This window comes from Trachurus trachurus, assembly GCF_905171665.1.
Source record: "Trachurus trachurus genome assembly, chromosome: 17".
In the NCBI taxonomy this organism is placed as follows: Eukaryota; Metazoa; Chordata; class Actinopteri; order Carangiformes; family Carangidae; genus Trachurus; species Trachurus trachurus.
This window is the reverse complement of record NC_139900.1, coordinates 15,118,276-15,144,466: the sequence shown is the minus strand read 5'-3', so window position 1 is coordinate 15,144,466 and position 26,191 is coordinate 15,118,276. Positions and strand designations below refer to the sequence as shown.

At 39.7% G+C, this 26,191-nt stretch overlaps 2 protein-coding genes across 2 annotated transcripts in view; one reads left to right on the top strand and one right to left on the bottom strand.

The window, feature by feature from the left end:
* b4galt2 (UDP-Gal:betaGlcNAc beta 1,4- galactosyltransferase, polypeptide 2) overlaps positions 1-17,119 on the top strand; it is a gene marked incomplete at its 5' end in the record, with an annotated part of 151,897 nt that extends 134,778 nt beyond the window's left edge. The window contains 2 exons of the mRNA XM_083991142.1: positions 7,718-7,822; positions 16,718-17,119. Coding sequence (XP_083847268.1) covers positions 7,718-7,822; positions 16,718-16,868 — 256 coding nt within the window. The 3' untranslated portion in view covers positions 16,869-17,119. The remainder of the gene's footprint in view (positions 1-7,717; positions 7,823-16,717) is intronic.
* A 6,541-nt stretch (positions 17,120-23,660) lies between these two features.
* On the bottom strand, positions 23,661-25,569 carry LOC311000166 (von Willebrand factor C domain-containing protein 2-like; the record flags this gene model as incomplete). Its single annotated transcript, XM_083990804.1, has 3 exons — positions 25,084-25,569; positions 24,079-24,208; positions 23,661-23,851 (listed from the first exon to the last, which is right to left on the bottom strand). The coding sequence occupies exons 1-3, from the start codon at positions 25,432-25,434 to the stop codon at positions 23,661-23,663; spliced, it is 672 nt and encodes a 223-aa protein (XP_083846930.1). The 5' UTR covers positions 25,435-25,569.
* Positions 25,570-26,191: the final 622 nt, after the last annotated feature.

Here is a 26,191-nt window from a genome sequence, read left to right as displayed (position 1 = left end):
GATTACTTAAATATATTATTTTAACTCCGTTCCATTCTCCACATTTCTGATATTAGATTAGTGTTTATTGGCTTTCAGGTCACATCTCAGACATAAGATGATGTAATTCCTCTCATTTTCATGGCTTTTATGAAACAGTCCAGTTTGAAAAGTTTCCTTCTCTCAGCTTTATGTGTGAAAAATAGGATAAGCAGCAGAAAGTTGGAGGTGTTTCACTCTGGCTGCAGCCAGATGTTCCTGCACTGAGAGAAAAATATCCCTCCTGTCCCCTGTTCACACCCACCTGCCTCACTTCTCTGTTACTTTCTCTCTGTTCTGCATCTTTCAAACCATCCACACACCGCCTACTCCTCCTCCTCGTCCTCCTCTTCCTCCTCCTCCTCCTCCTCCTCTCCCATCTCATTTTTGCAGGAAAAGTGAACTGAGGCAGGACATTGGACTTAGCTCCCAGTTCTCCTCCACTCCATAGCTCTAATGCAATTAACTCCACTGGTGGGAACAAGAGAAGAGAGCTGGAGAAATTCTTTATTAATCCAATCGAATAGGTCCATGGTCCGTGTTTTGTGTGTGTGTGTGTGTGTGTGTGTGTGTGTGTGTGTGTGTGTGTGTGTGTGTGTGTGTGTGTGTGTGTGTGTGTGTGTGTGTGTGTGTGTGTGTGTGTGTGTGTGTGTGTGTGTGTGTGTGTGTGTGTGTGTGTGTGTGTGTGTGTGTCCAGACAACTGTCCAGGCTGCAATGATAATGTTCTCAAATTCACATACACACACAGTCCTCCTCTGCCTTAGGCTGCAAATGAAAGTTTTCATGGTAGATCATTTGAGCAGGAAGATATTTTTCTCAGTAGAGAGAAGTGCAGGACGCTTCACTCTATTTCACAAAATTAGGAGCTTTTCAAATGGACAAGGTGCTTCTATTAGTGAAGTAGGCTCCTCCGCTTAAGGGATTCACTCCGAGAGTGTGACTGTAGCGGCCTGTGTGTGTGTGTGTGTGTGTGTGTGTGTGTGTGTGTGTGTGTGTGTGTGTGTGTGTGTGTGTGTGTGTGTGTGTGTGTGTGTGTGTGTGTGTGTGTGTGTGTGTGTGCGCGTGTGCGCGCGCGTGTGAAGCCTTTTATTCCACTAACAACCAGAGTTCAAATGGAATAAAACTGCTGCTTTATTTAAAAATTCAACTGATACGATTTCAGTCCGAACAAGTATAAACAGTTCTCATCACAATAAAAGCCATCCATGTTCAGTGTTCTTAATGTACAGAACCAGCAGTGAAGCTATAGATTCGGCTTCTTGCTGCACTATTTTCTGCCAATCTCTTGTGTATTATTTGAATCCAGATTATACAGTCAGTGGCAGAATTGATTTTCTTTCTAGCAGTTTTTATAACATAACAAAAACGAGTGTGCCACACAATTCCTACAATATAATCTCACATACATGAACATACATATTTGTATGGGCTTGATAAATAAAAGTCAATTTCCATATATATGAAATAATTTTAATTTCTAATCGGTCCCATGCATATTTTCTGAATAGCCTTTTATTTTGTATGTACGGTATGTCATATATAGAAATTCAGTATATGTGCATGTATATTACCTTTGTGCATGGGAACTTTTCACCACTGACCCACTCCCTTCATCTGCAGCTCCCAGTCATTTCCACTTTTCTTTCTTTCACTCCCCCCAAAAGGACCCCCCACAGTGGGGAATTTCACAGCAGCCACCCACCTGCTGTGTTTCTGTGGAGGTGGCTGCCGAACGTGTCGGCTCCGGATTACATACATCACACAGGAGACAGTGAAGAATTGAATCCTGCAACTCCACTGTGTCCTCGGTGTCATGTTCGTTACATAATATTCGCACTACGCTGTCACGCCACGTTACTGCCTACTACTGTCAGAGCAGTGGAAAAATAATGAGTGCGCCGATGTGCAGTTGCCGTGTGTAAGTTTGTGCTCCCGCTGAAGTTTAGTTCAGGTCAAGGACACATTTTCTCTGCTGTCTCCGAGATTGAGGAGAAACTATTTGATTAGTTTCTTCACAGCACATTGCGTCACAAACATATGCGTCCACACAACAACGCACACAACCCGACAAGGTCGCAGCTGAAGTGGGCGTTTCCTTTTCCGACCCATACAAAACAACCCTGAGCTGTGTTGTTGCTTCATGTCTCTGTTTCTGAAGAAGCATCACGGACGAGCATTTAATCATCATGCAGAGTTTCTCATTGACAGATGTACGAGGCAATGGAGAGCCGACCCATCCTCTGAGAGTACTTCTTTAGACTATCAAAGAAGATTTGAAAGCAGGCAGCGAAGTCTATGGGTGGAGATTCAAGGATAATTTTACACAAGCAAACACACTCTGATCAAAATATGTGTTAGGATCCAGAAAACTGCTTCTATTTACACTGAGGATTATTTGCAATAATGCCAAAGTTTGACAACACTGGGGCCATCACCTCCAAAGCTTGACAACCTGGACAAAGAAAGTTACAGCATGAAGAAAAAAAGAAAGATACTTTTCAGATATTTTTAAAGCATGGTGACTTGCACTTGCTTCTCCCTGGATATTAAAAGATTAATGCAAGAAGATACTGAAATGATGACACATTTTGCTATAGAGAGAGCATATGAGTGGTCATTGAAACAAAAATACTGTAGTATTGAGGGTATTTCTTCTTTTTTTTTGCTTTGTGACTATGAGCTTTTCACAACAGACACTAATTTGATGTTTTCTGTTTTCTTAATTTTTCAACGAGTACTTGAAGGACGAGAACTTTAAATCTCAAACCAAACACTTGAAGCGTCTGTGCATTTACACCTTCTTGAAGCTTTTGCAAGTCATAAATTATGTCCTCTCTGTAGACTTAGACTCATAATTTTCTTCGCCTTCTGCACACTTGACATTTACTTAGAGGTTGATGTATTAGATTTTGATGCGTGAGCCTCACATTAACCATCACACTTGGTCTCTGGAGGCAAGAAGACGATGCAGCCCTTTTTTTGGGCAGGGCCTAATCTGCAACCTGTGTATGGGAAATGCTGACTGTTGGCAACATCTCTCTCTGTGAGAGCCATGTATCACCAGCAGCTGTTACTGAAGCAGCAGCGGTGTGTAATGCCTTTATGAGAGATTTAAGGGGGTTTATACAGTTGTTGTACAGTCAGTGGGAAATGTGCTGATATGAGGAGCTCTCTGAGGTTTTTCTTTCCATTATCGCCTGCAAAGTCAATTAGAAACCACAAATAAGATGTTATATACCGGTATTATTGCACCTCTAAATTGTTTTTGTGTTGATACTTGACCAGACATTATATTATGTATCTTCAGTTTTTTTTCTTACTGAAGCATGTCCCTTATGTGACGCTGACATGTTAATTCATATTCTAAGTTTCAGTGCACTGATTAATTATCTCTATTATTAATCATCACTGTGGTGTGATACCCTGGTAACGGCACTACATATCAGAGGGAAATATTACAGAGACACCTATGTTAAAGCAAAACATGTTAGCTACTGTAAAATAACGCTATAGAATAAATCCGTAAACTCAAGTTTTATTGATATGTGATCTCCAAAAGGATATTTTCTACTTGGGGCAACTTGTCACATTTCAGCTGTCTCTCAGTTGTTAGTTTCTTCTACATTGCCACACTAATCTTCTCTTGTGGTTTTATTCAAAGAATTCTTTGAGGCTAAAAAGGATCAAACCCTCCATCATTTCACAAAAAGCAAAGATGAAAAAAAAAAGTCTGAAAAAGATTCAGATTTATTTATTTTTTCTTACCATTAGAAATCTCATGAATGCTCAGTTTCATCATATGAACCTTTGGAGACTGGCAACCACTGGATTAAAGCCAGTAGCTTCTGTTTACTGCATGTTTAAAGAGTATGAATATTAATTATGTAGCCAGTATATAATATTTTATCTGTCTGACTGGCTGATGTTCTGCAAAAACAAGTAACCTACTTTTACTTTTGATACTTGAAATAACCTAAAACTACCATTGTACTTAATACTTTTTGAATGACTTTTACATTAAGTGTCTGTGGTATTAGTAGTACTTCTACATAAAGGATTTCAGTATTTTTCTTCCACCACACTCATCAAAAGTCAAAACACAGCCAACTACACATTTGTCTTCACAGCAAAGAACAACCCAAACAAATTTTTGATCTGCTCTTAAATATATTTCTTGACTTGAATCTCAAAATATGAGATATGAGACATATGATCTGCAGGGCATCTGGCACAAATATTATTTTAAAGATTCAGAACAGAAGCATAATGTTTAGTTCAGCTCACTGAAAAGATGTGGAAGAGAAGGAGAGGGTATGTCGAGGTCACTCTCTCATACACATTATTTGCACCATAATAAATCTCTAAAATATGCAAATGCATGTTCACATGTGCGCACAGACACACACCATTTATGCATGTGTGCTAAGTCAGCAAAGTCAGAGACAGAGAGAGGCAGGGAGAGAGAAAGAAGGAGGAAAATATTTTTTATTCAGTTTTCTAGTGAATTTATTTAGGGAGGGTTGTTTTGATGGAGTTTGAGTTTTGCCTCTCTCAGTGCTTTTGATGGTGCAAGGTTGCATTCTCGGTTATTTACATTTTGCCAGTCTGGAGAGAAGATGGGAGGAGAGGAGAGACAGGTGGAGAGATAAGAGAAGGAGAGGAGGTGAAGGAAGGTGAAACGGGCAAGTCGGCGAGAGAAACGCATGGAGCGGGAGCAGAAAACGAAAAAAAAAGAAGTTGGCAAGGACGGAAAAGATGAAGATGCTCAAAGATGGGCTGAGAAAGGAAGCAGGAGATATGAAAAGCGATAGAGGAGAGAAACAGATTACAAAGGACAGTGCAAAGGAAGAGTTAGAGCAATAAATCAATACTAGTTTAGCATAGCCTACGCATTAGAGGAAAGAGAAAACAGCTAGCATCTCTGTCCAAAGCACAGAAACTCATTAACACGTCATGTCTCACATCTAAGGTTTGTTTTTGTACAACTTACATGTAGCAGGTTCTTCTTGAAGCTATGAATATGGCTCTATTATTGATTACAGTACAAGATACGCTAGCTCTTTACCCCCCTCTGCTCAGTCTTAAAGGAGACATATTATGCCCCTTTTCCACAAATGAAAATAGTTCCCAGGTGTCAAAGACATGTCTGTGACATGCTTTGGTCAAAATACCCCAAGGATCAAACATTGCGGTTCTCTTTTCATCAGCTCAAAACAGCCCTGTTCAGAACGGCTGGTTTCGGTGCCTGTCCCTTTAAATGCAAATCAGCCACTGCTTTCCCCGCCCCAACCCTTGTACTGGTATCCGGTGGGGGTGGGGTTATGCAAATTCGAAAGCTAGTTACGTCATTGGAAGACATCTGAGGGAACAGCTCCTAAAACCACATGGATTTCAATCTAGGGAGCCAATCTATAGGGAGCCCAACACAAACACGTTAAAGAGCCTTGAAAAAGTGATATTTCCATAATATGTCCCCTTTAATGCTAGGCTAGACTAACACATCCTGATTCCAGCTTCACACAGACATTCAACTGATGTTAATCATCTCATCAAATATGGAAACAAAGACAAAAAAACATGTTGTTTTTTGAAAAAAGAAACGAAATAGATTATTTAGTATGTAAGATTTAGTATAAAATGCTTATGCAGAGGCTTTTTACTAGGCTATGTCAGGGGGAAAGAAACTGTTGGAAAAGTCAAATACTTCCTGACTCTTAACCCTGAATATACTGAACAAACATGAGATGTCAGCCTTCGATGGAAAAAAAAAGAGAGAAATGAAGATACAAGAAATGGGTTAGGAGGAATGAGGCAGAAAGGAGGATGTGAAAAGCAGGAACAGAGGGCAGAGGAGAGTGAAGAAGAGGAATTTGAAGTGTAGAGTAGACGACAAGTTGTTGAGGAGCAATATCAGGCATGAATGCTTTTTAAGACAAAGAGACGGCAGGAATCAGAGCATTGCGGCAAATAAGAATTGCTCATTCCGTACACACACATACACAATCCGTTATATCATTGCAGGTATGAATATCAATGTCTCTGTCAACCTGTGGGTTTAAAGAAGGGGCTTTATGTGGAACAGATATGTTGTTTGTGTTGCCTCCACTCCATTTGTTGTTGCATTAGATATAAATCTGTGTGCAGATTTGCCCTTGTATTGCATCTTAGTTGTAATACGACAAAAGCCACTGTGTCTCAAAGTCCTGATCTCATGCTTTGTTTTAACTGAAACACACTGTAAAATCCCCATGTTTTCTTGATGCTCACGACTCCAAGAGTTGAACAGTTTGTGTCTGGCCTTCCTGTTTAGGGGTTTCAGCTGGAGTCAGGGGACGACGACTTGGTCTGTTGTGTGAGTGTTTATAGGGCAATTATGATGTGAACTCTGGCAAACACAGGCCTGAGAGCCCTGTGTGTGAATAGAAGCCTAATGATTTAATAGGAAGTTTTAGCAACTAAGAGCCAAGTTCACATTTATATTTCCTTAATAGGTCTGGGATTCAAACTGTATTCTGAGTTATTGGTCGCTGCAATTATTCCCCGTGTGTAGTGGCTGTGAAATGATCCTCTCACAGTGCAAATACACTGTAAAATGGTGGTTTCAGTCCAAGAGAGCAAGAGTGAATAGTTTCTGCAAGGTAGAGCGCAAAATGAAAGGCAGCGTGTAATCCCACAAAGCAGCTAATTAGGATGCTACAGATACTACAGAGCGTAAACAATCACAGCATTAATTTTCCAGCCTCGTATCCTCGTCCTGTCTAGATTTGTTCTGTGGTGCTCAGGATTTTTTTTTTTTTACTTTCTTTTTCTTCATTCAAGCCAAAGTAGAAGAGGAGACTAGTAGAATTACATAACTTTGGGAACATTACAGAAACAAAATGAACTTTTACCACAGTTTTCTCTGCAGGGTGCACACACGGCGGAGGTCGGCGTGTTCCAGGCTCACGGGTTAATTGGTTGAACCTGGTGGAAAATCAGTGCAGCTCGTTGCTCGTTGCTGTGATTCCCACATAGCTGACTGAGCGACTGCAGCCGCTCTCTCTCTCTCTCTCTCTCTCTCTCTCTCTCCGCGGCCTTGGTCTTTAGCTAGCGCAGAAGCGAACCTTTTGTTGTGAATGTGCTGAAGGAATGGGCTGTGAAATCCATAGTCCTTGTAGAAAATATGTTTCAAAGTGCAGCTAATAAGAGGCTTCAGCAGTCGCGGGTTAAACAAATCAAATGGGTTTCTGTCCTGGCCGTCATCTCCTGTTTTATAGCCACTGTTTTGTGAAAGGAGGAATTCTTTTGGTAAAAACATTTCACTTTAAGGCCACGTGCACTTATTCAGATGTTGACGATCTCATTGTCTCTGTATGTTTTCTGTGCTGAAAGGATTAATCAGTTGGTGAACTGATTATTTTTTCTCTTTTATGTTACAGTAAATCAATTATTTTGGCTGTTGTTGATTTTATAAAACAATCAAATCGAAGATGTCACCTTTAATAATCACTGCATTCATTGATTAATTGATTGATTCATGTCATTTCTTGAGCAAAAATGCTTCAAATTTGATGGTTTTAGCTTTTAAATGATCACCTCAATGTGTTCACCTCCACCCCCTCCTCAGTTTTTTTCCCTATTATCTATCTCTACCTCTTTGTCTTTGTGTCTGTTTCTCTTTGCGCTCTCTAATAGATATTGTATCTGAATGTGTTGCAGGATCACTCTGAATGGGATGAAGGTGTCCAGGCCAGACGTTCGCATCGGCCGCTACAGAATGATTAAACACGAGCGAGACAAACACAACGAGGCCAACCCACAGAGGTACTGCATCATTGTCTAAACTCCTTCTCCAGCTTTACATCACAGATCGATCGTGCTTGCTTTTGTTTCGCGGCAACGCGGTCCACATGTTTCACTCCAAACTTTCTCATCTCCATTTGAGAGAATTATGAATGTGGCACTGCAGAGGGCACACTATCAATAACATGTTCCTATAATTGGTGTTAGCTACAGAGGAATATACTGCTCAGATACAGGAGCAACACAGATGATATAAGGCCAGCAGTGAGACGTGGTAACAGTCTATACTGATTCCTCTCCTTGTTGCTTCTCACATTATCTTATTTCATCCTGTCTAGTTTTGTGGGAATGACATGCTAAAGATACTTTAACCTTTAAGCAGAGACGGTTAGAACTCTTTTCTTTTTTTATGCCCTCTCTATTTTTCACACTCGCATTGTGTACAATCATGCCTGAGAGCTGCCGACTCTTTGTGCAGAACTCCAGCAGCTGCCCACTGAGAAACGCCTCATAACACAGCCAGCAAAGGGAAAATCCTACATATAATACATCTTGAAAGTACATTATTATGTATTTATATTTACATCTGCTTCTTTAGCTAAGATTGATATGCTTGTGTGTCCTCTATTTGGTCTAAGCAACATGTACACTGCCTGGATCTGAAGAGTTCAAACACTATTTTGACTATACAAGAGATCATTCGAATGTTTTGATTGAATAACAACTCAATATCACAAATAATTGACATTGTTGATGAACAGACAAGAATCTATAATCCATAAGGCTGTCGGTTTACCGACTTCTGATCTTCTCTCTTTTAAAATTACCTGAAAAAATGTAAGTGTTAGTGATACTGTGATAGTGACTAGTGATACCATTAAGCATTTTAATTTACCCGTGTTATAATAACTCTAGCCAAGTTATCATATAACACATCTCTAAAATGACCCAATAAGACTTTTTTTCCCCAACGAGAAAATGCTCTATCTCCTCAGTATCTGTTTATGTTCGGTGTTTTGTTTTCTTTAAGAAAAATTACGGAATTAACCTTACAGCCATCATTTGTAGTTTGTATTTATTTATTCTCTAGAGAATAATGAGCAACAACATTTTATAATCCCACAAACGAGTCACCAAAAGTTCTGATGAGGACATGACCTCTGTGTTTGCAGTTGTTGTAGCTTTGTTGTAGCTTGCTGGTAAGAAGGGGGGAAAAAAAGAATAAAAGAGAAAACTGGATTTAATAAAGATATTTTTTTTATTGCTCTTGCGTTTGCAGAATAGTTCTCCCTGTAACTGATAAAACATTTCACTCATGACTGGATGTTAAAAGATTCATGCAAGAAGGCACTGAAATGCATAGAGACATGAGGACATGCTGAATAAATAACATACACGGATTTCAAAGATTTCTGGTCCTTCACATTCTGCTAATAGATGCAAGTTGCATAAATACTGAAACTACTGAATGCATAATCCTGGTTTGCAGTAAAGTCAGTGTTGCGGGACACAGTTAGACACAGTTGATGGGGCCTCCATATGTGCAAGTATCAAATGCCTAAGCCAAATAAAAATAGGAACAACCCTCTGAGGACCACTGCTCGGTCTTTCTGGTCACTGACAAGAGTGGAAGATTTTAAAATGCCAAGTCCAAAACATTTTTAATAAAACAAAAATTGCTTTTCAGAGATGCAGCCGGGGGATTTAAATGTTGCTCTTTTGGCAACACCCATTTAAATTGCTTTTCAGACAAACGTGTAAAAATGCTTCCCATATAAATGTGTTATTTAATGGTTTGATGAATGAGACCCAATATGCAGAGATGAGCCCTTCTAGACACATTAATCACCAGGGGTATAGCACCTCACATTAAGCTGCTTAAACGTGGATTATCACTGTTTATTCTCCTCTAAGAGCCCCCGTTTTCATGCCTGGATGGGCCGTGCAGCGATGCCTCTCAACACAAAAATCGATAGCTGCAGGGGCTGGGGTCAAATAAAGATATAGTGAACTCTTTTCCCTCCTCCAATAATATTTTAGTTCTTTTTCTCGTTATATTATTTTGTCACATGATTTTGACAGGATTGTGCTGCCGCATGGTTCACAGTTAAGTGAGGGTCTAGTTTAGTTGTGGCTCCTATTTTGGTTTATAAAAAGATTAAAAATTGTTGGCAACAAGAGTAAAGTGGGGAAGAGGAGTGATAGTTTTTTTTTTTTTTAATCAAGCCTAAGAATCGTGATATGTTTTGATTTGAACACTGTACAGCCACAGAGCCCCTCCTTCTTTTAATCACACAACATCAGCTCTTTTGTCAGAGAGATGAGCAAAGAAATATTTTAAAAACTTGCAAACTAATCTTATTTATTTTCATGTGTGACTGAACTGGTGAAGATTTGGTTCAAATTGTTGCTTTACCAGTCCTCAAAAGATAAATTACATCTATTGTGCATCATCAATAATGAATCCTGTCTTTGTAGCAACTTATTCTTCTGGAAAAGCAACCCCTGGCTACATATTTCTAAACCATAGGCTTTTTAAAAAATATATTTTGGTATTTTTTTCATGTGTCTTTCCCTTCTCCATGCTAACAGTTGAGTCATCACTTGCCGGCCATCTTGGAAACGCCCCTAGGCTGTTATTTTGGTCTAACGAGATCTGGCTCCTATTTTAAATTGGAGAGAAAGCCATAACCGCACTTTTAATGGTCAGTAGGACATAAAAACTGCATTTAGAGAAACACTCGTCAAATCTGATGAAAAAAAAGAACACTTTGGAGATGTTACCTCAAAATACGGTCTAAAAGGCTTTTCTTTAAGTGTATATCTCCCATATAACACCTCTGATAAAAAACATACTGGCAGGACTTCAAATTAGCCAAGCCTGTGACATCAGCTGCTGAAAAGAAATGACAGACATTTTTTTCTACCTGTGTTGAGGTTCTGCTCAAACCAGTGAAATGTCAGACTTCCATCAAGAAGTGGTTTAACTTTAAAACTAACAATCCAACCCAAATTTGAAGATGTCTAAAATAACCAGGCCTGTATAACATGTCATCTATCATTGTTTGGTGGGTGGGTGTGTGCGCGCGTGTGTGTGAGAGAGAGAGAGAGAGAGATATTCAACAATCCCTCAGTAATTGCTTGCTGAAATGACACCAATAGAGATGAGAGCAGCTAGGTCAGGCTCGTCTAGTTGCTTTCATCAAAGTCAATAAATCAGCCACTAGACTGAAAGGTGTGTGTGTGTGTGTGTGTGTGTGTGTGTGTGTGTGTGTGTGTGTGTGTGTGTGTGTGTGTGTGTGTGTGTGTGTGTGTGTGTGTGTGTGTGTGTGTGTGTGTGTGTGTGTGTGTGTGTGTGTGTGTGTGTGTGTGTGTGTGTTCCTGTGCATTCCCGTTTTCCTCCTCCGCTCGCTTGTCGCTCTGCACTCCCTCTCTGGTCAGTGGACCAGACTTCCTCAATATGAGGTGACACCAACAGGGACGCTATTTATTTGGAGCCGATACATTATTCATAACCGTAGCAAGGGGCAGAAGAAAGCAGGCCTATTAGCCGGCACAAACTTTCTATTTCTACAGCCCTCCTGGACACTCATTATAATGTTTCGGATATTTCGGCTTAAAGGATATTTTGAAAATAAATGGGGTTTAGGCTTAAATAAAGCGAGCTGGCTCGAATAATCAGGAAGTTTTGAAGGGAGGACTGACTACCTCATGGCTCTACTCAGACAGTGTGAGTGTTTTAACATTACTCTCTCACTCTATCTCTCTTTGGACCTGAAATTTAAATTCATCACTTTTCATTACTTTTTCACCGCATGAAGAAAATTTTACATTTATTTCATTGCGGCTTTAAGGGCTTTTTTGGTTTCTCTTCAAGAGAGTGTCAAACCCTTACCCCCTGATATTTTCTTAGAAAAATATGAGAGGAAATACAGGTCTTTGAGAACTGAGTCAGATCAGTAATAAAATCTGAAAAGTGGGAGAAATCTGACGAGAAATATTTGTGTGGGCATCAGAAATATATTTTTCATTTTGATTTGTGGATTTGTTCTACGTTAACCGTAAATCCCAAAAATATATTTATGAATCCCTCTGTGTGGATTTATACTGATATGACTCAATAGAACAAGCAATGAAATTGCATTAGTAACATGTGAAGTGTCTTACTATAGTAGCTTAAATTAGCACTTAACACAAAGCACAACCAAATGTCATTAGCAGCATATTTGCAGATATTTAGTTATAAGGTATCTGGCTTGATGATGGCACTAGACTAAATGAAGAGATCATCAAAGATATTCGAGTTTATCCTCTGAGGGACACTAATCTCTGTATGTCATGGCAACTCACCAAGAGTTGTTTTAAATATTTTACTCAAACACATAAATCTGAATTTCATAGTGGTGCTAGAGGTAAAAAAAAAAAAAAAAAAAAATCAGGGGGAATCATCCTCTGGGGACCGTGAACACGTGTTGAATAAAAGCCACGGAAATCTGTCAAGTACTTGTTGAGATACATGAATTTCAGCTTGGTCGACCAGATGGTGGCTCAAATTGCCAGCCCACCTCACACCAAAAACTCAAATCAACAGAAAGACATTTGAAAGTTGTATTACTACTCGAAACTGTGTATAAAAGAGAAATGACTTTTTGTTAGAATTGTCATATTCCTCATGAGTTTGATTTCCAAATAGAGAAACGACTTAAACCACAGTCTTTGTACACATCTGTGTTCTGTTGTATTCAGGATGTACAATATTTTTGTGCTTTTGAGATGATCGCTCAGATTATTAGGCCATCACATAATCATAAATTCTTGTTTTCACGTTGCACCCTGAACAGTCCCAATCTACCTCAGACTAACAACAACCAATGTTAACGTATTAAATCACATTTTTATGAATGAAGGTGAACCTGGAAACATTCATTTCCACAGTCGAGCTATAGCAACATCAACCTGTGACATCAATTTGTCTTCCTGAAATGTTTTAAGAGCCCTGTTTTACTTCTGGGGTTGTAATCACAGAGGTCTGTCACTCAATTACACAGATAAACTGAGCTTCTGTTTCCATTCTTTGTCTTCGGGTGCAGAGTTGCCTTTCTGTTTAGATTCAGATTAATGATTGAGCCTTTTGGGAGAGATTTTCTGGAGTACTTGCGTAATGTCCAGTGTTTATCAAGGGGAACGTTGTCTCGACTGTTTGATGAATGTTTACCATCTACCCCGCATTCACCCTGATACACACACACACACACACACACACACACACACAGAGTCACACACACACACACACACACACACATTTATACTATACACATTCAGTCAAACATGCACGCTCTCTCACACAGGAGTCCATTCTCTCAGCCCTCTCGGAGATGCTGGTTAAGCATAGCAATGAGATATTCGGCCTGCGGAAGTAAGAAAGAGACACATTCATCACCAGCCGCGAGTATCAGTTAGTACACACACACACACACATTTAGTCTAGCAAGCACAGCTTCGTGCATTGCAGATGAATGAGATGCACAGTAATGCTGTTCAATATTCCATTCATATGTTATCGTCCTAGGAAAGTGCATAATCTGTGTGTGTGTCTGTGTGTGTGTGTGTGTCTGTGAGTGCGTGTGAGAAAGAGGGAGAGAGAAGAAAGAGAAGAGACTGGCTTCTCTAAAAGTTTCACATTTGGTGAAATACACTTATTCGCTTTCTTACCAAGAGTAATAATGACAAGAGATTTATACCACTCTTCTCACTCTACGCTAAACATGAAGCTGCTGCGAGCATATCAGCTTAGCATCCGCCATTAGTACCTGGAAAAAGGAGGAAGCGGCTAGTCTGACTCTGTCGTATATTGTCACATTTTGAAACTAATGTGTGATTGTTGAGCACAGTATATTAAAGTTTGTAGTGAACTTTACTGAACAGTAGAGAGCTTTATATGGCCTTTTTCATCTGATATACTCCCATTAACATGGAAAACACACCATCCACTCCTCCACCCAGGCGCTTTATATTTAGCATATAGACAATCTTTTCATCTAAGTCTTGGTGACAAAGCCAATAAGCAAAAAACAAATCCCCTGTGACATTTTCCTACAATCATATGAAGAGCACAGTGTCCCTCCGTTGCCAGTTTGACAAGCTGTTGTTGAGAAACTAAACCGGAAACATTTTCCTATGAGACCCTGGGTGGAATTAAAACAGCGTTTCTTAGCCCAGTTTGGATTCAGTCTGAAAACAAGACTAATGCCCTCTATAGCTCTCTCAAATGAAAGTGAAATAAATGAGACTAATAGGTTTGAAAAGACTCTGCACATCCAGTAGCGTCCATATTTGTTATTATATGTATGTAGGGATTAGTTTATTGTTTATAATCTCTGCTATTTGATAGATTCATCCAAAGATTTCTCATTTTTCACTCAGTTCTCAATCACTTTATTTTTAATATCAGTATCTTGCTCCCTCCATCTGTCACTCACTTCCTCTGATATATATTTATCTCTCTGCCTATCTATCCTCCATTTTCTTCCCTTGTCATCCGGCCCTCATTTCACTTTTAACCGCCTGCGTTCTCTCCTATCTTTCCCTCTCTATCATTATTTCTTTCTTTCTTTCTTTGCAATCTGTCTCTTAAACTAATTCCCTCAGCTTTTAGATAGAAGCACCAGTTCCTGCTATTCATAAGTCTATTTTTATCTTATTGTATGATATTGTTCAAGGGAAAGATGCTTGACAACGTTTTTTTTCCAGCTTGCAGGCCAGTAAAGCTCCTTTTGATTTGATTTGAGAGTGACAGGAGGAGAGGGCGATGCTGAAAGAGGAGAGAGATGTTCACTAGTCAGCTCTGACAAGGATCTGTAGACTCACTGGTCCATGTCGGCCTGAGGTGTCAACTCCACTTGCACGTCCGAGCATGTCATTAAGAAGACCGTCTCTGTGTTGGAGTCAGTCGCCATTGTATTTTTGAAAAGAGGATGCATGTATACGGTTGGGCGTTCACACACACATCAGATATTCCTCTGTTCACAGACAAAAAAAAAGAAAAGAAAAAGCAAATTAAGACACAAACCTGCATTTAGACTCTTGCACACTGTGGCCTCATTTCTATCCTCAGTGCTACTACTACGAGGGTTACGGGAAGGTTTGTGTTATGAATCCTGTTTTAATGCCTGAGGTTGCATCACACACTGAACTGAAGCGCAGCAGCAGCAGCAGCAGCAGCAGCAGCAGCTCAGTTTGTTACTGTCTGACACACTGTGTGAATTATTTTCCCGTCTTTAATACTAAAATCAGAGCAGATTCTGATGTAACTGCTGAAGCACGGCCAATGGGGAAGGAAGGATATTCCAGCATAATTCAAACGAACCACGGTGGATATGATGGATAATAATGCCATAGAGTTGAGTCACAGTGCGATGCCTTAGCACCACCTGTTGGTCAGGATCGGCATTGTGAAGGATAATCGATGAACATTACACATCATTTTTAAACAGTTTAGCAGAGCAGTTTCTCTTTACATCCTGTGGGTTTAATGTGATTGCTGATGTTGGTGTGTGTTGTGTAAATGGATGTTTGATTGATTGTTGCATATACAGCACTTCTGCTTACATTATTCTGATTTGCCGATTTTCCTTCTGTCTTGATTTCCTCTTGGATTTTGTGATGCATTGTGTTTGTTTCCTATAAAAGTCTCTTATGTCGTTGGACCTTCGAAACTACAATTGTGAACTTCATTTCCCATCCGTATCTGCAACACTAAGCAAGTGGACTCTCTGGACTAGTGGTTCTCAACCAGGGCATTGGGACTCTGACAAGGGACCACTAATAAATTATATTCAGGGTGTTTCATTTATAAGGAGCTTTTCAAGACAACAGGTCCACAAATACATTTCAATAACACAAACATAACACCAAGTTAAAATACACAATGATCTTCAAAAGGGTCAAGGTTTGAAATCACAAGTGTGTTCATCAGTCGGTACTGTACACGAGGCAAAGTGGCCCGTTCTTGTGCTACGGCTGTTTGCAAGTCTAATGGCTTCTGGATTGAACCCAAACTTACTTCTATTTGTTTTACTTGCAGCCAATCTAAAAGCCATTCCTGATGCCATTAGCCTAAAGTATAGTCATAGAAGATATATGTGGGGTGTTTGATGACCTAATATTTCTTTTTGACGACTTGTGCTTTATTAAACTGTGGTAGGGATCTATGTTGTGTTGTGCCAGAAAGTTACAGCCAAGGTTAAGAAACACCAAGGAAAGGGAAACCAGCAAAGAGATGACAAGATATAATAGAAACAAAAATAACAAACCACAATAGGAAGAAAAACACTTTTTTTTTTTTGCTACACAAAGTGTTTTTCTTTATTATTTGCTTTTTGTCCTTGTAAATTATTGAGCACTTTTATTTCTTTGGGGCATAAACAGTTAGAAAAACAGGTCTTATTACTAATAGATATATCCAACAGATGGGGAAAAAAGGACACTAAGTCTTTTTAAGGTGTTATAAATCAAGAAAACTTGAGATTAGATAGTTGCATTTGATCAACGTGAAAAGCCTTTTTTCTCCATATGTCATGCTTTGTGGTCGTCTTGAATCTCAGCATTGTGTTGTGAGTGTTGTGGTAACCCTCTCTCGAATAATAAAAGAGCAACAAAAAACATGGATGATGAAGATGATGATGATCTTTTTTTATTGTACCCCACAGTGCAGTGTTATAATTATGTGCATTTCCAGAAGTGTAATATGCATACAAACAACCCAAACCATATTCAAGCAATCAAACAAGAATCTCATGTAAGTTCTGGCACTATTGTTTCCTCTCATCTGTTCTGAATTGAATCTAATTTTCTTTATTGTCTCCCCATTTCCCTCCATCTCTCTTTCTCGCTCTCTTTCTGTCTTTCATCCCTCAGATTCAACAAAATACAGAACACAAAGAACACGATGAAGAAGGACGGCATCAGCTCTCTGACCTACAGACTGGTTCAGGTCAAGAGGTATCCGCTGTACACAAATATCTCTGTGGAGATCGGCAAGCCACCGCCTCGGCCTATCAAGGGTTAGAGAGAGGAAGATGAGGGGGGTGATGCACATTGAGTGGAGGGGAAAGACGGAGAGAAGAGAGTCTTAACGAAAGACATGAAGAAAATACATATCTGGAGGAACTGGAGAGGTGAAAGGAAAAGTAGCCACAAGCACATCACGGTCTTTTTCTCTCTCTTTACCCCCCTCTCTCTTTTTTTCTTAAGATCTCAGCTTGCCATTTATGTATCGAGGACTCAGGCTCTACAAGAATTTTTTTTCAAGTAGCCAGTGGCTTCACACCTCCTACCTTGACCAATCAGTGACTTCAGAGTTAGTGTGGACCAAAGCTTGTCTATCGACGGTCGACAAAGGTCGGCTGGCATCAAAGCTGGAACTGAAACTCCTGAGTCTTTTCATTAACAATCCTTTGTACAACCGAGGGCATCCGATGGCATATCAGCAGAGGACACTGACAGGAAGTGTTATCGCGCGATTGAAAGATAAGACAATAATGTTGTGTTACTCTTTGGAAACATTTTCACGGCATATCCTGCGATGATGATGGGACGGTCGCATCCGAAGAGGTTTTAAGGCGATAGAAGCCAGCGACTCTGTTTACATGGATACTATAAGACAGAAAAAGTGATGGAGACGAGATATGGTACCTGCTGGTTGGGAAATTATCAGGAAAATAACAAACCCGTTATCAAGTGCATCAAGTAATTCACTTCCTAAGCATTTATGGTTATGGACAGTAGAGATGGGATTGCCACCGGAGGCGAGCTGTTACATTAACATAACATAATGACATGCAGTGTTGATCCATGGAACCCTATCAGATGGTTTGCATATCAGAGATATCGGCCGATGCTTATCTTGACACATGAAGCTAAAAGACAATTTAGTAGTGACATTTTTCATCAGAGAGTGACCTGTTTGGATCTAATTACTCAATCAAAATCCTCCACTATCAGTTAATGAATGTGTATTGTGCCTGCATCTACAGCAGAAGACTCAAAACAGTGCTGGGACACGCTGATAAAACATGTTCGTCAGCAGCAACAAACACCCGAGAACTCTCTTTTTGTTCTCGTTTTTGATATATGAACTCAATCTTTGGAAACAGACACTGATTTAACGGGAGTTTTGCAACAAAGGTGAACACATTGAAGATACGGAGCATTTTCTTGTGTGCTGAACGCAACGTGGTGGTACTACCGTGGGAATGCATTTTTAAATCAATTAGGGGAACTGAAGACGACAGGGGCAAATATAGTATACACACTGACAGCTCAGTTATGATTTTAACCCCTTGTGGATCATATTGGAGATTGGGTTTCCAGAAACTTTTTTTTTTTTTCACTCAACATAAAGAAAGATGGAGGTTTATTTTAGTAATCTGCACTTTAAAGGTATATTTTTGTCTCTGCAAGAAGCAATTGTTTTTGAGGTACACAAATATTCCGATTCTTTAACCATATTCTCTGAACACATAAGAAGTGCAAACATCATAGATGAGCTGTCAGGATAGAGTCATGGCTCGTGTTTTCAAAGTCTTTTTATTTTTAGCCTACAACCTTTGTTTTTAAAGTATTGCAATTCATGAACTCAATGCTATTACTACTGTAAGCCATTTTCTCTCTCTCTCTCTCGACATTTTTCTTCCCATCTTTAAGAAAAAGAGTGTCATATCTGGAAACAGGAAGTTATAAGGTGAACGTTTTCTAATGGGGGAGTTTTAAAGCAGTAATGAGGAGTTATCGTTTGAGCAGCTTCACTGACATCTCTGTTGCTACTTCAGATTTGACCATTATGTCAGTTCTGTACTGTAAAACCTATTTTATCACACTTTCAGATCTCACAAGTGATGGGCTAAACAAATCAAACTTTTGCTGTTACATATTTCCTATTGAAATAATTGTTTTAATAATAATTGTCTTATAGGAATTTCATATCTTTCCCTGTGTGACAGATGAACAGACAAAGTAATGTTTCATGATTTCCTCCATCATCGTATTGAAGCCTTTGACTGTCTTATGCTTTGATGCATTGCTTTTATCCCCTTTGTTTCATATTTTTCCCTCATCTCTACTGTCGATGCTGTTACTGTTGACGCCTAAACACCAATCTGATGCCTTCAGAAGTTGTATAAAAAGGGGCAAGGGAGGTTATTTTAAGGTCAAAGGTCATTCTTTCTAGGTTAATATCACTCAAAGGAAAATGTGTGCTGCATTTTAAGAGTGATGATAATGAAACAAACACACATTTGTTTGGGTTTACAAAAGTGGGACAAAAATCATGTTTATATGGAGGATGTGATTGAATCTCTCTTCAGCACAGTCTCCAAAACACACACACAGGCATTCATGCTGTCTTCCCTCTTTTCTTTGCATTATCTCCTCTTTCATTGCCTTTTCTTTCTTCCTCTGCCAGTCCAAGCTGTATGTGTCAATGGCACTGTTGTGCTTTGTGGTGGGCCCACTCCAGGCACAGCTGTGTCTCACAAGAGTGCTTCTTCTTTCAATAGATATCGACAGGGCCTCTCTGTGTGTGTCTCTGAATCTGTGCCACTTACTGTATCTTTATTTTTCTATCTATTCTCTCCATCTCAGTACTTAAACCCCCACTCTTCCCTACCCTCTTTTTCTGGATTGCGATCCCTTTTTTTTTTTTTTTGTCAGAGTGCAGTGCTCTCCTGGTGAGTTTCAGTGTCCTTGGTAGTCAAGACTACACATGGAGAGGTCAATACAATCCCCTCTCTACACTGTTTACAGCTAACCCTGTGCAATATTACAGATCCATCCACCTCCACCCATTATCCTGCTTTAAAATCATTTTTTTCAGTGGGATATGAGGTGAAACATTTTTTTATCATCTTTTGCCTCTAATTCACCTGTTGATTTTAAATCCTTTTAATCTGTACACAACAGATACCTACCGTCACAGCTATTGTTCCGAGAGGCAATTTTTTTGTTTTACTTCCATAAAGCTGGACGACTTTTGAAATACAAATTTAAAAAACAAAACAAAAAACAATGGTCTAAATTTGAGCAGCAGAGGTTGAGATCTTGACTTTTAGTCCTTGGTAGTGGCCAAAAACACTTAATGTCCCATAATACAACGTGGGTAGTGTGTCTCTTAAAGGTGCAAAATCTGGGTAATTTATTTTTCTCATAAAAAAATGTTACATGATGCACAAGAACTTTCTCCTGGCTAAATCATTGGTGCAAATGATTAACCACAGCATATTAGAAGTGTGTGGTATGTGGTTCTTGAGTAATTAAACTGCAAGTTGGTTTACTTTTTTTTTTTTTTAAATGTTATTGGAGAGAAAACATCCACTTGACCGAAACCATTGAGAAAACAGATTTCACAATGATACCACATTGTGTTCACAAACAACATTTTTTCCTCCTGCTCAGATTCACAGATCTTAATTACATACTTATCTGGTAGCTATAACATAACCCTATATGACTGTATTATCCAGGAGAGTCCTCAGTCTCCATAATATGTAACACTGAGCATATCATCGTACACCTACAGTACAACACAGGCTTTCTGTCTGAAGGGCGTCACGCTGACAAAACCCTTTTGGCATCATCATGTTTTTTTTCTTCAGACTTCAGAAAGCTCCAGAGCAAATTCCTGGAAACCCTTTGCGAGGTCAGGTACACAAAGAGCATATAAGCTGAGTATAGACGGTTAATGTGGGAAAAAAAAGAACATTACGGATGTAGCAAGAGAGACGTGGCCCCAGTGTGTATAAACAGTGTCATGGGTTTTGGATCAGCAACAGAAACTTCAGCAAAAAAGTCGTATTTGAAATATTTCCTGTACTTAAGAATAGAAACAACCGTAAGGAGTGCTTGATGTTTCTTAATGGACTTTTGATTTTTGTTCCAGTTGTCAAGCATACCTCAGGTGTTTTAAGTATTCGAAAGCCTTTTTCAAATTCATTTTTTTGCTCGCCTGCTGCAGACAGGACTTTAAGGCCTGGGGTCATTTTTAAAAAATTTACTGTATCTCTAGCTATGTTTTTTTGTACATTGAATGTTGAAAATGTTATATCTTATATAGAATGCATTATGTCATATCAGACCTACTTTTTCTATACAATCAATAAAACTGATGTTAAGATTGTATGATGGTGTTGTCAGTTCCTTTTTAATGTGTGTTGCATGTTTCATTGTGCCTGCTTTTCTATTCAGGTTACCGCAGAATAAATGCATGAATAGGATCATCATAAGAAATTAGTTTCCACCTGCAGACTAAAGTAACCTCAGAGCTGTAATATTGGCAGTTTTTGGCAACGCAGTCTCCTGTTGCCATGACAACCTCCATGAACCTGTTACTGTTGTTTGTGTGGTGAAATGCTATACCACCTTGTGAATTACGTGAGCTTTGACTTCTGCAGTCTTTTGTTTTCTCTTTTCTTCTCCATCCAATATCGTGAGCAACTTTAAAGCTAGAAGGTAAAGCTATCTGTCTTTCTCTATTTTTACTTTTTTTTGTTTTTGCCTCTTTCATATTCATTTGTATTTGCAGGGAGCTTTGGTCCCGAGCTGTCAGCATTGAAAAGCTCTGCAGGGAAATCAGCAGTGTATCCTCTGGAAGAGAAGCCAAACTGTTCACAGAACAGCTAATTGATCTCGCAAAGTAGAGCCAGAGATAATTAATGGGCATGAAAAAGTGTTTTAATGTGGGATCTTTTATGACATGTTTTCGAAAGCCAGTATATGAAAAGCACAACACATTACAATGTGGGTGGGTGTGGTGGTTTGTAGCAGTTCCCTTTGGTTTTAGGCAGTAAATTGAAACCACACTTAAAAGGAAAAGTCATGGGAAATATACTTGTTTGGTTTCTCACCAGCAGTTAGATGAGAGGGCTCTCATCTTTGTACTTCAATAACTAGACTCTAGCCTGTTAGCTTAGCATAAAGCTAAGTGGTATCTAACTCTGTTGTCAGACTATTCCCGTAATCATTGTTCTCTCTGGTGATTCATTCAAATGAGGAACAGCTCTTCGATCTAACTAAGGACAGTCGTCTTGATTCCTTCAGGATGTCCTCCGACAAAATATGATTGATATATAATATGGGGACATTTTTTGTGAAACATAACGACTTCATGCTGAAGCAGCTTGGGTGTTTTAAATGTGGTAAATATGGCATAGTAAAATAATCTGATTTTTGGTTTTCATTCAAAGGTCCCTCATGATTAAAGTCATACATCATAACAAATTATTGTAGACAGATCTGTTGCATATGAGCCTGTATAAAATGAAAGTACACTTCATGCAACATTTCATCACACACTTTGATTCTGAACACAGTAAATAATCATTTTACGCTTTGACAATGGAAACAACAGGGATGGCTGCATCTATGAAAAGCTACACATGTTTTCTGGTGAAAAATTAATAAAGCAGTAAATTACATATTGTTTTTTTTTCCTGCTCTACAGTGTACATTCACAAATAACAGTCCATTAAATTAAACCCTGTTTTCCAATATTGCCCGTGTCTACAACTACTGTACAGTCATATGTTAGGCCATAGTCTCTTTCATTATATTTCAATTAGTGTGGAAATTGAACTTGAAAATTCGTAGAACACCTACAAAGTGTTTATTGCTTCGCTAAGCCATTTCCTAGTCTAAATTGCATCACAGTTGTGCAGACGTTTTGGTGCTGCATCATCCTGCGACAGGTCAGTTACAACTCCTTATCATCCAATAATCACATTGGCTTTGTTGTTTGGCTAGTTGTCTCCTCAAGCAGGTGTGGGGAAATGGACAAAAAAAAGAGATATCTTCTGGGTTTTTAAGGTGTGTAAAAAGCCCATTAGTACTGCATATTGATCCACTGTGGTCTGGCTTTTTGAAATGACTGTCTACAGGGAGATGAAACACAAAAATACAAGTATCTGGAGCAGGGCCACCTTCAAGGATAACGATTTTGTTTGATTATGTGATTTTTCTCTGGAAGTACCGGTTAGATACAAGGGCTGTTGGTTTTTAATTTCATCTTTGCAAACATGGCACCTCGGTTTTAAATGAAAATAGCTTTCGCCATGTTTTGCTGTGCTTCATGTCACTGTTTACACTGGTTTTCAGGAATTACAATTCATCTCCTTGTCCAGGGAGATGAAGTCAAAAATACATTTCTCATGGCCAGATGAACCTGTTGGGTGGATGGGGGTGGGGTGGGTCATAAGATGGAACGGTTTGCTGTTGGATGCCTATTGATCTTTCACCGGCTGCCCTCTGTGCATGCACCAGCCAGTCCTTCTCTGCAGGGCCTGAGGTTTTATTTTTACTTGCAGCACCTTGAGCACAGGTGCTACAAGTAAAACAATAGCAACAGCAATTTAGATGAAAAATACTGCACCTGTCTTGGTTAATATTGTAGTTTAGTTTTGCAAATCTGCAGTGAATCAAATTACGAACAACCATGTGACAAGCAGTGAACCCAGAGCTTTGAGTCCATCTTAAAATTTTGTCCGTGTTTGTCATTTACAGAACAGATGAGGAAAGGTGTTGGTCCGTCATTGTCCAACAAAGTGACAAATTCTTTGGTATTGTCGGTGTTATAAAAATTGTGTGGATGGATTATCCTTGTGCAACGGCAGCTAAGATTAAAGTCTTCGGTTGCTGTGCACACATGTCTCTGTAGTTGCAGATGATCCGTTACGTCTGGCATTTACGCTGACATTTGCAGCAGCAGAGGAGGGTTCAGCGCGGTCTCATAGACATAGAAGGTGTACAGCCGATCATCCATCAAGGAATATGTGTTTTAGGAAGACAGCTGGTTCTCTGCTGACAAAGTGAATCAGTTCTGCTGGCTGGAGGGTTGTTCAGGTGTGCAGTTTTTGAGGCGAGAACAGGTGGCGAGACGATTTCCCTCCCAGTAGCCTGCGTCCTGGCCGTCATGACAGCGACACTTGGTGCAGGAGTCCACCCAGATGGGCTCCCCCGCAGGAATCACCTTACCGCGTGTGGCGTCAACGTAGCAGTTAGGACCTGGAGGGAAACAAGGAGCAGAGGTCAGTGCAATCGCAGCTGAATAGCAAAGACAAGCGAGCACTTAAATGGTTGCTGTTGTATAAATGATCTCTTCACAGTGCAAAGGAAAATGTGCTGTAATCCAAACATTATCAACACAATAAGTGATGTTCAATCTATGAGAAACCTTTTAATCAACAAATACTATAACCTTTTTGTCCTCTATTACTTCTTTTTCAACATACCATCCTTGCATTCAGGGCAGCATTTTCCCGGCTCGTAGATGGGGTTGACACATGGTGGAGGGGCACAATCTGCAACCAGACAGCGGGCGATGCCATCACTGTCACAAGTGCACTGCTCACACTCTGATGGCTGAGGAAAGACAAATACAGAGATACTCAGCATGGATCATTTTGTAATCTCCTAAAGATGTTAAAGCGAGTTAACCACTGACTGTGTGATGAGAAATGGCACATCAGCATCATGCTGAATTTCCAACCAGCACTGCTCACCTTCCTCTTGCCATCTCAAAAGGGGGCGCCATTTACCTCCAGTTCCCTGACTCATTCTCAAGTTACACAGCAACATACCATCAAGTGGTTCAGAGTTGTGGAATGAAATACCCTTAAGAAGATTTGTGCAACCTCATCTTCATTTATAACAAACTTTGATCAAGAGCACAAGTTTAATTTCAAAATGATACCGTTGCATTTATGTTTGGATGGACATCTTTTGAAAAGCTGCATGAAAGAGACTAAGAAATCAAATGTTCAAACATCAACAAGTTTGAGCTGGTGCTCACCTTTTTATTATTATTCCAATTTGTTTATTGACAGAAACGTTTTCAAAATGTTGCAGTTTATGATTATGAGATGCTGCATCTAAGTTTTGAACTCAGAGGTAGTGTAACCCTCTGTTCAAAGCAGTTTACAGCCCACTTTTATATTTCAGCTCTTGACCCTTGAGAAGCCTCTGGGATAAAGCAAGCTCCTTCCAAGCACAGGTTCTGTACTGTGGATGTGAGTAGTAAAAAGTAAATTCTCCATCTCTGATATATGAATTGCAATCTTTTTAGGAATACATCTGCAAAGAGTGAGAGAAAAACATAAAAATAAACTATTCTTGGACCGTAATAGATTATTCTGGCCATATACAGTAAAAGACAATAGGCCTCATGTTGTCATTATGGGCTCATGCAGTCCCCAAAATATGATCGTTGATATCGCGTGTTATCGCTTCAGTTTTACCTGGAAGTTCTGCCCCAGCTCGTACACCACTCCTCGATACTCGCACCCGATCTTCTCACACCTGGGGCAGCAGTCGGTGGGGTAGTGGCTGACATGGATGCATGCAGCCGGGAGGGAGGTGCACTCAGTGCGGCCACACGCAGAGCCCTCTGCAGTGCACTCACACTGGGTGCAGTGATCAGAGTCCAGAAAATACCATTCCCCGACGTAGTATAAGCTGCCGTTGGCCTCACATGTGCTCTCCTGTTGTCCGGCGACCGAGAAGCCAAAACCGACCTGTGCGCAAAGCAGGAGCGCCAAAACGGCCGTGCGTAACCTGCGCTCAGAGAGGCGCTCACTGAAAACCTGCATGATTTATCTAATAATTCACCTTGTCCAGACCAGAAAAAATAACAATGAAGCGTCCACCTTGGATTTGTTTGCAAAACTGTTTAGTTTCTTACATTGTTACCAAGTGTAAAATCCTTGACTTTAACCTCCGTAGGCTACTCCTTCCACAGGGGTCTGCTGGGGCTGCACCGGGCTGCGCACACTTCTGCAAAAAGCCCGGAAGGGGGTGGAGGTAATAAAGAGGGAAATAGTCACTGCCTCTGAGAGAGTTCACACAACAGTCTCAGCTGAGGTCTGTCCCTCCCCGAGTTGAACATCAGCAAGTAGCCTAAACCAGACCTTTACAAGAGCACATGTGTTGGTAATGAAGTTAAAAATAGGCCCAGTACCGAAAAGATGTTCAGCTGTTTTGTTTTCAACACTTAAATTTAAATTAACTTAGATAAAACACACACATTAAGACTACACACACAAAGTGTATTTCTTTATATGTCAAATTTCATTTTATTATTTTATTTTTATATTTATTGTTTTAATAAATAGGCCTATTTAAATTAGAGACCTAACCTGCACATCTCGCGATATCTCCCCCTAGCAACTGGAATGATTACCCTGGATACCACAGCTTTGCTGAGTACAACACATCGGTTAAGGTGAGTGTGTTTGAGTGTTTTTTTCCCACGTAGAAACGAAGTCAGCGTATTAACAAACTTTAACCTTACGAAATAATTTTAATTGATTAATTGTCGAACTGTAAAAAGAGGGTCTGTGAACATTT